Source organism: Pezoporus wallicus, unplaced genomic scaffold (assembly GCF_028554395.1).
Source record: "Pezoporus wallicus isolate ANWC-B61680 ecotype Strahan unplaced genomic scaffold, APGP_CSIRO_Pwel_v1 contig_6999, whole genome shotgun sequence".
Taxonomy (NCBI): Eukaryota; Metazoa; Chordata; class Aves; order Psittaciformes; family Psittacidae; genus Pezoporus; species Pezoporus wallicus.
The window spans coordinates 2,898,069-2,915,968 of record NW_026640180.1 but is presented as its reverse complement, the minus strand read 5'-3'; the positions used below and the strand labels follow the sequence as shown (position 1 = coordinate 2,915,968).

The 17,900-nt window shown below is 40.9% G+C and overlaps 1 protein-coding gene across 3 annotated transcripts in view; it reads right to left on the bottom strand.

Moving 5' to 3' along the window:
• Positions 1 to 17,900, bottom strand: part of BMPR1B (bone morphogenetic protein receptor type 1B) — a 190,690-nt gene that overhangs the window by 59,682 nt on the left and 113,108 nt on the right. Inside the window, exon 1 of one of the 3 annotated variants that reach the window (XM_057417962.1) lies at positions 13,895 to 13,990. The exons of the other annotated variants lie outside the window; for them this stretch is intronic. Coding sequence (XP_057273945.1) covers positions 13,895 to 13,967 — 73 coding nt within the window. The 5' untranslated portion in view covers positions 13,968 to 13,990. Of the gene's footprint in view, positions 1 to 13,894; positions 13,991 to 17,900 lie in introns of those variants that run through there. 3 annotated transcript variants of the gene reach the window in all.

Sequence of the window (17,900 nt, the reverse complement as noted above, 5' to 3'; positions counted from 1 at the left end):
CCACCAAGTGTAAAGATCCCTTCTTAACAGAGCTCTTATCAACATAATCAAGATAATGCCGTTACTGAAAATCCAAGATTCCAACAATTTGGTTCCATATTGTTTTCACTGTTGTGTTCACATCGGATTACGAATAGAGGTTGGATCAGTTATAGTATCAGTCTTGGTGACAGTCTGAAATTCAGACTGCTATCACCATCACCAGACGGAAGAAAAAATGTTTCTTTGGTCAGGATAGCTTAATTTCAGGGGAATAAAGCAACATTAAAAACTGCTCTGTGACTCATTACCTATATTTCCTTATCCCCTCAGATTATTTTTAATGAAGGCAAGAAAAAATTTTTTTTCAAGTAAAACAATCCATATCACATTTGTCTCCAAATCTTTAATTGTTTAATGCCATTAGCCTTGGAAGATGTGAAATTTCATCTACACAATCCTTTTTTCCCAAAAAAACTAATCAATAGTTTGAAATACAAAGTTACTTAGTTTATAAATTGCCTTGAACTTTCAAAGTCGTGACAAACAATACAATTTACTGTGTTTTCCCCCATTCATTGTTTTACTAACAATATTCTATGTATAGCCTGGATTCCTAACAGGCAAAAGAATGCTTCAAAAAAGGGAGAAAAAAAACTCAAAGAGCTCCTTCATTCACCTTCTCAAGGAGCTTAAGGAAACATACACCAAGTGCTCGCAACATAGCAGAAATATCTTGAATTTCTTTACAGTCTGTGTCCACCAAGTTGCAGGGGAAATTTCCAAAGAGGCAGCTCTGGACACACCACTGGAGCACAATAACTGCAAGGATGCTGTGTTCAGCTTTGTCTTTTGGGAAGCACATGCAGGTGTTTCGAAAGAATGCTTCGCCTGAAACCTGCCTTTTGATTATGATGGCTTTGGAGACCTGACAATGGTGCTGAGCTTTGTTTAGAGAACTTAATCCTCATTCTCCCAGCTGCTGACAGGTAAAGGCCATGTTTTGCTTGAGTAAAAAATTCCTTTCTTAGAATGAAGGGATGAAAGTGGTAAAGAAGAAGAAACACCCTCCCGGAGTTAAAACACCCGACAACTGACTGTTAACAACAGAAGAAACAGCTTTTTCTATTCTATAATATATATCAAAGTAAAAAATCTCTACCAGGTGGTGTTAAGCATTGTAGGGATACCAAACCATCCAAATAATCTGATCCTGTGAGATACCAAGTTCCTCCCTCCTGTCGAAATGAATGGTAGGGAAGGCACTATAACCCGAGCAGTGAATCACACTCCAAAGCCTACAAAGCATGAGTCATTCCAGTGCTATACTGAGCATTATTTGAAACATTTCCAAAAAGAGAAAAAAACCACTGTTCATTTAAACTGACATTCAGATCTCGGATGCAAACATTGCCATTAGCTTTGATTTCTATTACGCCTACAATACTGAGAGTGTGAGTCCAAGGAAAAAATGTTCAAAGCATGCATAGATTGATTTTTTCCCCTTAAAGATCTATATTCTTACGAGTGGCACAAAGACATAGAGACTTCCAAACATATTTCAATATTACAGGCTTATAGTAAATGCAATTTGAAGCATTACAGTTAATTCCATGAAGCGGTTCCATTAACCTTTCCTTAAACAAAATCTTTACCTATGAGAGAAGGAGTTTGTATCAGGCGTGCATTTGTTCACTGTTCCTTCGAAAATAGCTTGACCACATAATAAAACAGTAATCCCCCCAAGACTGTACTAACTCAGACCCCAGGGACCTGAGGAGTTTGATTTTCTGTCAACATCACCTCCAAAGGAAATATGCCAACTCTTCAGGACTTTTCCAGCAGCCTCGATTCCTGTCTGCCTGAAACTATAGCAGACTGTGCAACAGCACAGCGGATGATATCCCAGCATTTCGAAACACAGGCAGATCTGATGCAGAGTCAGAATGGGTAGAGGAAACACACCAAGCTGGACTGCAAAGCTGAGAAGAATGGGTGGAGGTAAAACCAATAAGCCTGACAAGCAGCAGAAGAGAGCTATGATACCATGGCACTTGGAACTATGCAAACTGGAGCAAGGAGGTGAACAGGTTGTGGACAATTAAGACGAGTGGAATGAGAGTCACTGAATGCTTCTCTGCAGCTCAGCAAAGCACTTTGGTTTGCCAAATCTCACCGCTCCTCTGGAGAAAAATCTTTCTACAAAGCCCTGCAAAATGTCCTGTCTCTTCCAAGTGCTAGACACATGGAGATCTGCAACCTATTATTTGTGCCACTTATTTTGTTCACTCAAGGGAAAACTTTTGTGCAGTGGATACGCACGGTCATCGTGCTGCACCATGCTCTGGCACAATGTGGGTAAGCACTAAGTGACAGGACTTCTGTTCTACATTTGCTTTTTTCACGTCTAAACAATCGCCCATAAAACCACAATATGTTAGAAGCAGACTTAAAAAAAAAAATCATCAACTTACCCAACCACCCACTAACATAGGAGACAGTTGAATTAGTGTTACTTTTGCAGGTTTTTTTAATAAAGGATACTTATTGTTGCCTACAGAATCTTTTTTTCAGTTTTTGCCAGAAATCTAAAAGGTAGGTAAGGTAAATAACCGTGAATAAAAAAAAAGTAGGAAAAAAGGAAAATAAAAAGTAATTATCTCAGAATAATGAAACTACATACTTCGCCATGATAGGTCTTCCCCAGCACTATCTGACTGGTGAGGCCAGCAGAACCATCTAAGTCACTCTTTTCTTTCTCAGCTCTTTGCTCTACTTTTCTGTGTGCTCAACCTGGAAATCTAGTGTCTAATCAGCAAGCACTATGAGCACTCACAAGTACCACTGGTGTCAGGAAGGCCATCCTTTACCTTGATTCAAGTGCCAAAAGATCAAGACCAAAGTGCCTCAAAACCAAGCACATGCTAGAACAACAGTGAAATTTCACAACTGGATTTAGCCAATGTCAGCACACATTTCCATGGAAAGAGACAGTCCAACCAAACATTAGAAATGCTTGTTTACCTGTTGTTTTGGTGAGGTTATTTTGCAGTCATGTTAATGATTTGCTCCACCTAACAGCTGCGTAAGTACCGGGGACATACAGAGAGGGAGATCAACAACAAGGAGGTATACACTGCTGCACTCATGCTAAATTAGGCTGATTTTACCCAAATGTGAAACCAAAGCCTGGGTGTCATCTTCTAGCCTGAACTGCCCTCTGCCTCAGTGCTCCATCTGCAAAGTGGGGGACAAATACGTCTCTAACTACATGGGTTTGTGAAGCTAAAATGAGTTAATGAACATTCAGATACTAAAATGATAGATGTCTCAGGAAAAAAATGTGAGGAAATGAATCATTATGGCCTCAGCAAGGGCATATTTACAACATAAATAAGGTGATGGTCATGCACTGAACAATGAAACTAAATCAAAATACTGAATAGGGACTCATTAAGCAAGTGCTGCCCATCCTTTGGACTGAAGAAAGCAGAGGTCCAATGGAAAAGCTAATCATGCAGATAGTAACAGTAATGCATACACACAGAGGTCAAACGAAGGTTGCATGTGCAACAGAAATGCAGACAAATGCAACACTAGTAAGGGTATTTTCATCCAGTTTTGGGCTTGTGTAGCAAGACATGCTCTGAATATAAAATTTACCAGGCAGTGTTAGGAGACCTGCCATCATTTTAGATCTATAAATTCTTTTAAATTGTCATGTTACTCTCCCTAAAGCATACTAATTTGGGTGCATTAAGTGCTTTGTTAAATTCTTTGGTTCACATCAGGCAGGAGACCAGATTAACAGATTCAATTTGGAGTACTGAGGTTGGGACACACACCTGTCCATCACATCCCTCCTACTGTTCTCATGATGAGGCCAAAACGTGGTTGCCTTCACCGCACAAGTGAAGATCCTGTCTGTGAGACAAGGAAATGAATGAATGACAAAACCCTCTTTGCCATTCTGCAAGGGAAAGTTCTTTTCAATATTAATTTAAGATTAAGCTGCCCTGAGAAAAATAATGGGCAAATAACACAAAACTAGCTCATACCCAAAGTACGCTGCCAAAGGACCACTCAGAGTTTGAAAGCCATTTGGTACAGCATATGGAACAGCAACAGTGTGTTGCTGTTTTTATATATATATATATATATGTCTACAAATATTTCTATGGCCTTTGTCACCAGTGGAGACAGCTGCTCCCAATTAATGTTTCTCGTAAACAGCTCTATGGAGTCAAACTGCATTATTATTTACATTTAGCAGGAGAGAAGGTGAAACAAGAGAGCAGACCAGATTCACAAAGGTATCTTTGTGCCTAACTCCCACTGAAATCAGACAAACTTGGTTCAACCACAGAACTTCTGTGGATCTGGATCCACAAATCAGTTGTGCATCTAAGTGGGATTACACTACAAAGCTGCAAAATGAACTTAAGGCTTTTAACTCCCACTCTGGTTTTATACCTTTAAAAGGTCATTAGGGGACCGAACACAAAAATGCCTGTTCAGAAAAATGAGCTATATTATTTCCTTCAGTAAGGTCCTCTTTTCTGTTACTACCAAGACACAATATTAAACAGACAAAAGAAATTGGGCAGCCATGCGGGAGGAGGGGGGAGGTTTTTATACCAAATGGTTGCAATGCTGGGTTTAATGGTTCCTTTTCACACTGTTTATGACTTATTTTACCCCCCACACTAGAAGAAATAATTTGCCGATAAATACTGAAAATTTAAAACCCATTCTATGATTCATGTTTTCACACAATAGGAAAAATCTTGTAATTTTAGCCAATAGTTTCAGAAGCACAAATTCCTATGCATCTTTTAGATCTATTCAACAATACAACAAAGATTTACAACAACGCCTTTAGTTAGCTCTGAAAAATCATTTTAATGTCAGACAAAAGCGTTAAACCTAACCACAGGACCAAAGTGCTCCTCTAGCTCTTCAAGTCCAAGCACAGAAGGTGTTTGCCCAGTAGCAGAAACGTATTGCTTGCAGAGCAGTGACAGCAGTGCACCACTCACTGGAATTTTTTCATCAATTCTCATTTTCACTATTTGCCCACCACTTGTCAGCATGTCCACAGCAGCACTGCAGCCCTTCTCTGATGTAACACCCATCTAACAACTGCCCACTGAAAACATGGAGGTGCTTCCCAAAAGAAGCAATGTCACCTTAGCATCAGGACATGAAAACATACAGGTGGAAGTGTTTGTTCCTAGTGGGCGCTGGTGCCCATGGTTGTAAACCTACAGAATACATTCCCTTCTTGCTCTCTAAGAGGACACTGCAAACACGTTGCTTACAGAACCTGCAGGAAAACAGGAGCTTCTTCACCTGTTAAAAACAATGTGGCTTTGAGAGAGAATTTATTGTCCTTCTTTTCATATCAGCTAGGCCTTCATTTTTCTCTGTAACAGAAGGATATGCCATGAAGCTCACTTAAACACATTTTTTGGCGGTGGGATGCTAGCTTAGCACACAAATCTGTTTCAAGGGAAATGTGTCTGGTAGCCCCTTCTTGGGGCTGAAAGAAACTTAGTTACAAGGGTTAGATTTTTACATAAACGACTGCCCAGGAGCTTTACATGCTTCCATGACTTACAGGCATTCCATTTTATTTGTTTATGAGATTTATTTTGCTCTTCTTTGGTTGTATTATTTTGTAATTAAACAAAACATGTACATGGCTCAAGTGCATGCCCACAGAGCTAGAAAGAATCTAGAGCTCCCTCCCCCAAGAATAATTTCTGACTGATTTATATAACAGTTACAGTATTATATTTAAAAACACTATACCAAAGTACAACCACAGCGCGTAGTCCAAACTGAATCCTCAGGTTTTATAAAGCATAGCGTCTCCCTCCATTCCAGAGAGAAGTCAGCTTAAGACAAGTATTAAAAAAAAACCTCAAAAAACAAACTGCCACACAGTACCGGTGGTTAATAACCACACACAATGATAGTATCAGCTATCATAATATAACTATACTTCTTTTTCAGGTTTGCATGGAGTCAGTAATCTACGGGAAATGTGAATTTATGTACATTAATACAGTCACTACTAAGGAGGAGCCATTACCCATACCGGCCTCTCTATTTCATACAGAGCAGCAATTCCATGCCCAAATTTTTCAATGTGAACGAGTCTCTCCCTAGACAGTTTAACTCTCACACTCCAGCTAAAACACCTACTTCAACTGTGCTATGCCTATCTGCAGTAAGAACCATCTTTAAATTTCTTTTATCATGGCTATAGCCAGAATTTTTCATTGCCCTTCTTTTTTTTTTAAAGGGAAGAAATGTTCTAACAACTGTTTTGGGCAGAAGCAGATATAAAATTTTACAAAACCCATAAGTACTACAGATAATTTTTAACTTTCCTTCTTTTACTGATGCCTTCTAGTATATATTTATTTATTTTCCAAATTACAAGGCAATAAAAATAATAAACAAAATACATCTGCAGGTAGCTACTAACAAGTGCACTGCTAAGAGGACATACAGAAAACTACATTTAACAAATAACATAGTTTATGAGATGTTCCAGACAGCTATTTGAAAACTGAGCTAAAAGAATGCTCCCAAAGCCTAACCTTATTTGCAAAATTAAGTCAGTAATGACAGATTCAGAAGGCACCCAGATTCCCACAGGCACCTATCATTCATTCAACAAAATCTACTCTGTAGCCCTTATTCAAACAGAATATATTTCACATCTTATATAAAATACTGAGTTTTCATTTGTTACTTCGTTGCAATAGAAAATAGATTAGTATAATGTCATATTGATCTAATCAATATGCTTTCAGATTTAAATATAAAAATGTTGTTGGTTCAGCTTCCAACAGCTTATTTGCACTCGAAGAATAAATCAGAGCAAGTCCCAAGAGAACACTAGATTTTCCTACAATGGAGAGACTCAGCTAATCCACCCAGCAGAATGTCACATCTCAGGAGGGCAACTTTCTGTCAACCTGATGTGAGATACTTCTGCTCTGTACAAAGATGCTGCATTACTTAGCTGAGACATCTTGGTTGGTAAGAGCTTCAGTATTACACAGTGAGCAGCATTTATTTGGGCAGAAAGAACCACGACATGCTCAGTTACAGCCAACACTGAGGAAAAACACCACATGATGTTTGTGCTTGCCTTATATTTCTAATAAAACTGAGTTGCCAGGAGATAAAGCTCACACTCTTGTCACTGTACATTCTGTTCTGAGAAGTGTGAGAAATGCTTTTCCCTTAATTTGTTACAGAGTGTATTTAATTAATAATTTATTTAATACACACGTTGCTTAATTGCAACATATGTCCATGTAGAATTAGACTGTTAATCATTACATCTCCGAATAAGATTTTTGTCCTTTTTTCTGCTCAAGGAAAATCCAGCTGGCTGCTGAAACGGTTCACTCTCTGTATAGAAGTTGCCACAGCTAGAAAATAAAAACATTCTCTTATTTCTGAGGCTGACCAGACACAAAACTGAGCTGCCCTTCAAACGCCTTAGATGATACCAAACCCAGGTAAAGCAAAGAACTAACCCAAATTGTTTCTGAAGCTATGTCACTTGCGCTGAATCTCCTAGTGCTACTGCACAGTCACCAAGACATTCTGTGGTTGGCAAGAAAAAGAAATTTGCTAGAAATCTCCTGCAAATGAAACCCAGCTGCTTAAGCACAATCCCAGATGTCTACTGCACCGTGTGGCTTTGATAGACTAAATTGAGCATAAGAAAGAGATGAAATATTTATGAAAATTATATTTGCAGGATGCATGTCAGTAAGCCTAAAAATCACTTTTTCAGATGAAGACAGGAAAACACATTTTTCACCCAACCAGGTTAGGTTATGCTATAGCAGTGGTATTCATGGAGTTCCTGAGATGCTTAAGCTTCCCGCAGACTGCTTAGCGTTTATTCAAACCACTCATTCCAGAAACAGCGACCACAAATATAGTCTGGGACACCAGTGTATCAAACATTTATAAACAACACACTCAAATGAAATACTATGTTTTACTCCTTATTCACCAGAAGTTTAGTATTTCGAAGGCTGGGAAAAAACTCGAATCACATGCAGTACTCTGCATAATGATACCATGCCCTTGACACTCAATACTGCTTCAATGAGCAAAACACGTCCTGTTATACATTTAAGGGAATGCTATCAGATATTTAAGCAAATGAATATATTCTGAGACATCTTCAGACTATGTGTTCATCAGAACTTCATGCTTATACTGGCTTCCTCAAAAAAGCAGTGAAAAAAAAGGTCAATGTGGTAAAAGAGCAACAGAAAGCACAATTAATTTAATATTTTAAATTAAGTGAAGCCATGGAAACACTAAACATCTCCATTTTTCCAATCACAAACATCTTGCATAAAATCCCCAAACACAGTTAGCAACTCTCTCCCTCCATGGTTCAGGTCTTGACTGTCTCAGCAGATCTGTTACTGGTATGGTAAGTGCTGCCACAGAACCTGATCAGGTTTTCTTTTCCTAGCTTTTCCTAACCATGTTAGAAAGGGTGACACACTCTTTCAAGGTGCTGTTCTCTCTCTTTTGGGGAACTGAGAAACCCAGAAGAATTCACTTCAAAAATCCCACCTCATATAAATACCCATTGAGATACAGAACTACAACTTAATTCATTACTTAATTCACACAGATGTGATCTTCTTAGCAAGGCAAAACTAATACACAAGCTTAATATTTATTCTGTAGATTAATAACACAGGAGCTGCAGCTCCCTTTGTGGCTTGCTAAATACTTTTGAAACAGAAATTGTAAGGCCATTAACTTAAGCAAAGCAGGAACATTGACTAATCTAACAGTTCCCACTGCCCTTATGCTCCTGAAAAGCTTCCCAAGTGCGTTACAGAGCCACTGGATGAGCCAGGACAGCAGAAATGTCCCAAAGGACATCAGTTTATTTGGAGAAGCCCAGCAAGCAACATTTCTCTTTGAAAAGAGAAGCAACAAATATCCCATTTCCTTTTCACAAGATATTTATATGCTGACTCGGGTACCTTTTTATACTGCTAAGCTAATGCAAAGACACATTTCAGCAGAGGAAGAACAATATGCTTTCTTAGCATGAATGTTTTGAGCTGTATTTAGGCAAACATGTTCTGTCTGAAGCAGTCCAAAAATTTTCTGGTAGATGGTCAGTACTGTTGCAACATCACAGTAACTCCACAAACAGACATCATAAAAATCAGTATCATTAGAAGGTATCTCCCTGCAGTCAAGTTTGCAGCATAAAATACTGAAAAATAGTAGAGCTGCAAACAGAAGTTAGTAAACAGATAAGACTAACTTTGGTATAGATAACAAACTGATGCACTAGTCCTGTTGTATTTTAGGAGTTAAGCCTCCACTTCTGCAAAGTACTCAAGGAAGACAGTAGTCCTGTCAGTCTTAAAAGGATCATTAAGTTTAAAATCATACAGGTGTTTGAAGTAACCTGCTGAGTAAACACTTCAGGGTTACTTTGGCTAACACATGGCACATCCAGTTTCATTCCACTTAAATATTCTGCTTTCTAGCAATGAATCTGGAACAAAAGGCATTCAAAAAAATAAATCACACAAGTGAAGCATCTGCCAAACTGCAAAGCAGGTCAGGCCTTCAAACCCAGTATCTTTGTCAAGGCCAGACAGCTGAGGACCTGACACTTGGTGGGTGATAAACTCCAGGTCAGAACAAGTGGGTGCAAAGTATGCTTCATATGTCCTGAGTTGAACCGTATCTACTGAAAAAACAAGGAGGCAGGGAACGGAGGATGTAAAAATCCTAGTATTGCCATCTTCTGTGCAGGTATGATGCTGAAGAGATTAGATTTCAAGCATCTGTGATGCTCACCACAAGCTGCTTTTATTGCTGATTAATAGTGAGAGATTAATAGCTGGGGATGCCACATAATAGCTGCAGTCTAAAACTCTTGAACACGCACTTGTGGTTATGCATTTAGCAGCTGGGTTCATACTTTCAGTGGATTCTGCCATATGGTAACCAGCATCAGGTTACACTTACAAAATTACTGCTTTAAACACACGATGTACAACTGCACCATACAGCTACCAAAGGTTCCCCATCCTTGTGCTTCCCAAATCATCCTTTAGCTTTCAACAAGGCAAACAATGTCAGGTCCTACCTCCTAATTCCCAGATTTTTTAGCTTCAAGCCTCTGAGCATTAAAAAGCATCCTGGAGGAGCACACATCAGAGGCAGGAGGTGGAGGCCTGGCACTTCACCCCGCAACAGTTAGACCAGCAGGTGAACATGAACTTTTCTGGATTAAATCAAAGTACAGTACTGCCTGCTAAATCCCTTGAGCAACGAACTGTAGGACAAGTAATTATACCAAATAATTTCATTACATCAGGTTTATATATTTACCAGATCACAACAATAATTAACAATTGCATCTACTCAAAGTCCCTACAGCTTTGTATCTACTAATTGTATAGGCTGATATGTCACTCCACAGCATGATGCTGACGTATACCAACAGAGAGCACCAGAGACATAAGCATTTGACAACTCCTTGAAGATACAACTGGCTCCTGCACAGTTTTCTCATACTTTCTCCCCCATTTTTTTCATGAATGCAATACTCTTCCATTCAGAAAGACTTTTCTGTGATTTCCACATACTGGTTTAGGACAGGCCTGTGATGGTGTCTACTGGGAAGATGCTTATTTATGGCTCCTCTTGGGATGCCACCAATAGTAGTATAGGAAGAGAGAAAAATCTGCCAAATCTATATTGTCCACAGCAGAGGTCAGAAAGGGTAACTGGAGACACTCAAGACCACACAAATAGAATTGGGCTTGAACTGAAGCAAAGACGATCAATTTTTCTAGAGGTAAGACTAGGGAGGTGCTGAAACTGATTGCCTAGAAACCTATGGTCCCCTCATCACTGAAGGGAAGTCAAATATTGGTAACAAACATCATATGAATGTCAGAGGGAGAGGCTAACCTCTTGGCATTGCCTTCCTGTCCTATATCCAGAGCAAATCTGCCCATACATTAATGATATAACTGTATCTGATATTAGTAATCATGTGGAACCATCCCCCATACATATGAACAGGGAAAAGGTAGACTCCACAGGCTAATAATTCATGTCCCCACTGTGATCAACCTGCAACGAAACAAAAGCTTTGAAGTGAAAAAATAGAAGCACCTACTACGAAAATTTAAGCTAGAACTAATATGGTTTTAGAAAAACTTGCTCCTGGCCTGAGGCACAGACTGAATTACTTAGAAGACCTCTTAATTAGATTTTAAGCTCCTTTTCATAACAACTTCCTGCCTTGAAACCACCTATAGCAACGGGACTCTGATCCATAACCCAAAGGTTGGAAGGAAGCAGTGTTACAGTCATGTAACTCAAAAAGAAATAAAACCATAAAGAATATCACTATACAACGCATAGCTTTACAAGCTGGTGCTTTGTGGGATTTTTTTAAGGATTTAGTTCCTAAAATTATCTTAATGCACTCTAATTGCTATCACTTTGTCTTTCTTTAATTGCTGAAAGACTTTGGGCTGGATTCCGTCTCCTGTTCAGTATCTTTGAGGAGTCCAAGGAGCTGGTGAGAGCATCCGTGGGAACCCACATGGGGGCTCCCTGGCAAAGATTCCCCAGCACAAGCTTCTTGCTTTCTGAGCAGTGCTGGCAAACAAGAAATATACAGTCCTTGGAAGGGAAAAAATCCTCTCCTGAATGAGCCACTAGTTACACTTCCTAAAAAGTTTGTACATTGCTCAAAAATCACAAAAAGTTTTGACTCTCAACTGCCAGGAAGCTGAGAACATATTTTAAATACAAACTGCCAACTCATGAGCAACGAGATTTCAAATGATGCTACTGGGAATCTCCTACTGACACTTGTGGTTGACAACTGACACTGTTGACAAGATGCAATATCCAAGGATCTTATCTTTTGGCATAACTTTTGCATGCTCGTCTTTGAAATCCTGCAGAGAGGGAAAACTCTTGGTCTCTTCCGGACAAGAGAGGTTTTCTGTGCACCTTTCAGCAACCTACTGCATTTCTCCTACAGATCTGCCTTATGTCCTTGAAGATGCTCCTTAGTTGGAGTACATCTGATTTCCTTTAAGGTCATCACACCAAGATTCTTAGTGTCTTTAGGAGCACATTATTTTCGCAAGGATAACTGAAGATAATCTAAGAATCCCCTTTTATTTCAAAGGAACAGAGAAACTACTAAGGCTCAGAAACGTTTCTGATTCCTGGAGTCAGAACTGGTTTCTGGGGAGTTGATGCAGCCCAGCTGCACTCCCCACTTCAGCAGCAGAGGGTGCTGGCAGAATACCAAGGGTCCCTGCAAAAATATACAGGGCTGGCCGTTCAGGTGTGACTGCAGTTTGTCCAGAGCCCACACTTCACACAAGTATCACTTAGGAAGATCAGCACGAGTGAATGGTTTTGGATTAAACTTCAGCATCACCTAAAGTCTGTAAGATCTGCTCACCCCATACAAAAATGTGCAGCATGCTCACTCCTATGCCCCACGTACAGCTTCTGCAGTTGAGTCTAGAAACAAGGTCAAACATTAGATATAAAACATCAGTCCAGCTGTTCTTGTTATTTAAGGAGAAAATGATAGATCAAGAAACTCAAGTGTGAATTTGAACTGCATGCACCGTTACAGTTGGTACAGACTCCTGCTGACCACCTGTGGCTCTTAATTCTGCTCTGCAGCTATGAACCACACTCTCCCCAAGTCCAGCTGCTCCTATGCACACCGCGTCCTGTCTGCTTCCCACCACATGAACGTCTTCAGGACAAATGGGCTACGCAAACATTACTGCTGTTTCTTCTGCCCCTTAGCTTTAGTATGTGTTACTAGGAAGCCAGCGTAAAATCATCTCAAGCACTACACAAACTCTGGAGGGCTGAACATCAGAAATGCTGAAGGGTTGTAGGTGAGGTCACAGAAAGTTTATCTGTTTTGTTAACAGAACTGACTAATTTATGGTAGAAAGAAAAACCTCCCTTGCTGTGCATACATTTTTGCCTTTTCAGATGTGATCCTCAGCTTGCTAACTAATGGCTTCATGATTAAAATATCCAAGCCAAAACGTCAAGAGTGTTTCATTAAATTAAGCTTAACAGAACGACAGTAATTTCACATTTCTTCCAAATCAGTGCGTGAATGCAGCACACTCCTGTAAGCATCATAAACTCCCCAAAATGCCATCTCCTTTACTGCATGCTGAACTTGTTTTCAAATGCAACAGTTGTAACTATGCTTCAAACCAATTAATACACCTTCCTTATTTTCAGTCTCCATAACGAATGAAACTATTATGACCCTGCTGTCAATCAAAGTTCTGCCTTATTACAATCTGTCTTTAGTGCTAATTAGTGCCCCCGTTTCTTATTAGCTATACCAAATTTTTACTTCCTGATGGAGAAATACATTATTTTCACTTACAATTAGCGTGATGCTTTCTTGTTAAAACTGAAGTATGAAAAAGTTTGGTCCTCCCACGAAAGCTGCACAACGTTTCTTGGGCTACAGTCACCACTGAACGCCCCCCCCCCCCGAAAGGGTGAAAGAACAAGTTACCAAAACCATAAGCCTAGAACGCTCCAGATGTCCAGAGGCAGACTGAATGCGACACAGTCGCTTTAAAACTTCCCCTTCGCGCCGTGCAGGTGGTCTCAAGCCGGAGACCGCGCCGGCAGCCGCTGAGCACCCCCCGCCCGCTGCCTGGTTCCGTGACCCATGGGGCATCACCCCACCAGACCGAAATGACCGAATGACCGTCCTGAGCAGAACACCTTCTCCCGCGGCCCGTCTGAGGCACCTTCCCACAGGCAGCCCCGCTCCCCGCCGTACAACCCCGCTCACCTCGGGCGCGCAGCCAGAGCAGCGCCAGCAGGCAGAGCCGCCGCGGCCAGCCCCGCTCCTCCCGCCGGCCCATGGCCGCCGGCCCGGCCGCCTCCTCTCCTCTCCTCTCCTCGCCGCGCCCCTTTCCTTTCTTTTTCCCGTTCTCCTTTCCTTTCCCCTTTCCCTTTCCTTCCCGGCGGGGCAGGGCTGGCGGCGGCGTGCCCGCCGGGAGGGAGCCCGCTGGCCAGGGGTAGCCGCCGCCGGGAGAGGGACCTCTCGGCTCCCCCTGCCCCGGCAGCCCCCAGCCGCACAAGGAAGCCGGAGTCGTCACGTCAAACTGCTTTAGGCTTTCGCACATCAAACGTTTCCTCCGCCTGCAAAGAGACCAACACCAGCGCCTCGGGAACTGCGACCCCTTCACAGGCAGAAAGTGCTCGCAAGCGATAGCAGTGAGTGAAAGAAACAGAGGAGGAACACAGAAATCTCCGCTTCTGCACGGCGGCATTTAAAGATAAGGCGCCCTCCATGCAGCTTTTCGCTGGACAACTGTTAGAAACACTTTCTAAGCTGGTATCATTCCTCAAGTACTAAATGAGCTGCTTCAACATATGTGCAGTGCATGGTTTCCCTATAAGCCTGTTACTGAGTCAGGCGTGCATGCGGATTTAACTTCACCCCTGATGGTCACACATGCACAGCAGTTGTGTCACTTCTCTGCTGGGTGCACTAAACGAAAGCCACCCCAGCTATAGGGGTAGGATTATTAGACTTCTGCATTAACTGTTTCTTGATATTTGCTTAACAAAATGCCATTTTCAGCTGATACACCGACTCTGATCAGTACCCAGAGAAAGGCTGTTCAGCTAGCAATGTCAGTGGCTGCAAACCCACAAAATAACCTACCTATACATTTGCCCTTTAGGACCAGAACAAGTCTTCGGAACAACTTCTACAGCATCAAACAGCAACGTTCTTGAACATAACACAGGTGAGATCCCCAAAGCACTGAATACAGCAATGCAACAGGAAAATTACAGACCAACATACCACAATAATAAGAGACGCACAACTACCAATGATCAAAAAACATAAGTGCGGGGATAAACTAGGTATTTACAAATCAACTGCATCTCAATATATAGTCATTATTAATGTCAGCACTATTATTTCTATCTACAAGAATGAGAAAAGTAGAGTTTGTGATTCATTATCTCGTTTCTGCTGATGTTTGTTCAGTTTGGACTGCTGTAGCTAATGGAAGTCTGGCATCTCAGTTGGGTAAATTCCACTATCACACTTCAAATGGTATTTGGCTCTGAAAAAAGTGAACCCCCAGATGCTTTCTGGGGAAGATCCACATCTTTGATGATGCTTAGCAACATGGAGATCTTTGAAGTGGCCGTTTAGCAGCTGTCACACAATGATTAGTAATGACAGAATTCAACTTAATGTGACTGAGTAATCTGGCCAAAGCGTCCATAAACCAGGCCTTGAGCAGCTATCACCAATGTGATGAGCATTACTCTCATCTTCCCAGTGATGTACAAAAATGTATTTTCCTTCCCTCATCCTTTTGTTTAAAACTCCATTACCCGCCTGATTTCTACACCATTTTACAATGCAACACAGACATACATTCCTATGCGCATGATTGGAATGCATCTTTTATGTGAATAAAAGCTGTCAGTCTTTCTCACGTGTCTTCATTCCAATAAATGCAAGAAACTAACACAGTAATGCCTAAATGGGCTTCGAGCAACCTGGTCTACTAAAAGGTGTCCCTGCCCATGGCAGAAGGGCTGGAACTACATGATCTTTAAAGTCCCTTTCAGCCCAAACCATTCTATGATTCTGTGGGTCTTGATTACAGATTTGCTCCATACATATCAGTTTTCAAAGGAAAAATTTTCTTGGTATTAAAATTCATATTTAACCTATACACTGTCTTAAAAAAGCATGCTTGATGTTTCCTTCACAAGCGCCCACGTAAACAACACAAAGATCCCTTAAAGTAATGGTTTAACATCTACTGGCACCATTTTAAATGCTTCTATTACTGAAATAAAAAATCCCAAACTGCCACATATCAGACACCTTTCAACAAACGCTACAGAACAGACCATTCTTGCTACATCAAACATTGGATGGCACTCCTGTGACCTTTTTGACTCCAAAATGCAAGCATACTATTATATTGGACACTCAGGGAACAGACACCACAAGCTCCAGCTGTGGGGCCATAAAGGACTGGATGAATTCACAGCTGCAAACAACTGAATCTGGAAGACTGCCATTAAAGTATGGGGAGTCTAACTGCAATGCTCTTAGGATACCAGCAGAACCAATGCATAAAAAAAAAAAACAAAAAGCAGAGCTCCTTGTGCAGACTAAAGCAAACACAAGTGGGAAGAACCTCAAATTCGACTGGAAAGCTGCACCATACCTTGGCAATTTAAATCAACATATGCTGGGATAGCCACAGTTAGCTACTCTGGTTCACTGAAGAAAACCAGAGATCTATAAGTAGGCGTACAAAAGTTAGCCAAGGTTGAGCATGCCGTAAAGTTACTGGCTTTCATCAGTTCTTCTTCATCAGTATTAACCCCTGGTGCCTAATAGTTGTTTATTAGGTGCGGATGGTAGAGGACTCTACTAGACAAAGTCAGTGATGCTCCTCTTTCTTCAAATTAGGTTTCCCTGCAAATCCATACAGTACATATAGATATCAGGGGGTATTATTCCTCTTTGGGACAGTGGCCAGAAAGAAAGCACTAATTAATGAAGAAGTGACAGCTCAGTGATGGGAAGCAAAGGGAAGAGAGAGGTTGGTTATGTTTCTCTGATGTCCTCAGAGATCAAGGTGTGAACTGCAACTAAGGAATCTTTTTCACTCTGCATTTTCAATGAGCAGCAAGGTATTTTGCACAAAGCAAAATAAATAAATGAAGCAAGCAATAAGGTGCTGTAATTACAGGGTTTGTTGGCAGCGTGTCAGTGTTCATGGATCTTCCCCTCAATCCTGGGGAATACGTCAGTATTGCACACTTACTCATATAGAGTGTGTAAGCACACAAAACCACTGCAAATTACTGCCCTGATAGGGACATTGTATTTCTGAAAATGGAAATAAAATTTTCAAGTTATCATAAATGTGGAAAAAATATTTTCACATCATAGAACGATGACTTCATTGTTTCCATAGTTATTAATGTCATCAATTATATAACAATATCTTTGAGTTCTTCCTGCTAATTACGCTATTTTCCTATATATGTTGTGCTCTGTATAAGCTCTTCACCTATTAAAATCCTTTTCTAAGCAGAAGCACAAATAAAGAAACTCTAAATTAACATTTCATTGCTGCTCTCTTTTATTTCCTAGTTACAAAAACAATCCAATATTTCAACTGCAATAAGTAATATCCACATATGGAAGGCTCTTCCCTTACACAAAACCTGCTTACTGCTGCTTTCTCCACAAAAGCTGGCAGAAATGAGTTCTTTAAGGCAGTATTCTCTAATATTTTGACTTGCTTTGTGCTCAAACACAGCATCCCCACTTGTGGAGCACAAACTCAAAAAGAATAAAAAGATGCTTTCACTCAACTTTGAAAAATTCAAACCCAGGGACAGGCAGAAAACAAAAGCTGTGATGTGCTTAGAAATCTCTGAAAAGACTCTTAAAAAGGCTCCGGAGAAGCGAGTTGAACCCTTTTGCCCCAGTTTCTTCCCTTCCACCCTGCTCCACCTGTAGGGTGCTCCACTGACAGCCCCACACTGAGCAGCGTACCCCAGGCCCTGCACAGGGACTGCCACTGCCTTGCCACCCCATCCCCCTGCCGCCTGGCTTAAAGGACTGTCTAGTATTCCAGGCACATATTCCTCTGGGGTTTGTTTCTTTTTTTCTCCTTCCAGAGATCTGCCAAAGTCTCCCCTCCCCTCTGTCACCTCCCCCCCATTTGGAAAGGGTAAAACAGGAGCAAGGAGGGAAAAAAAAACATAATTTGTCCAAAGCATGCAAGGATGAT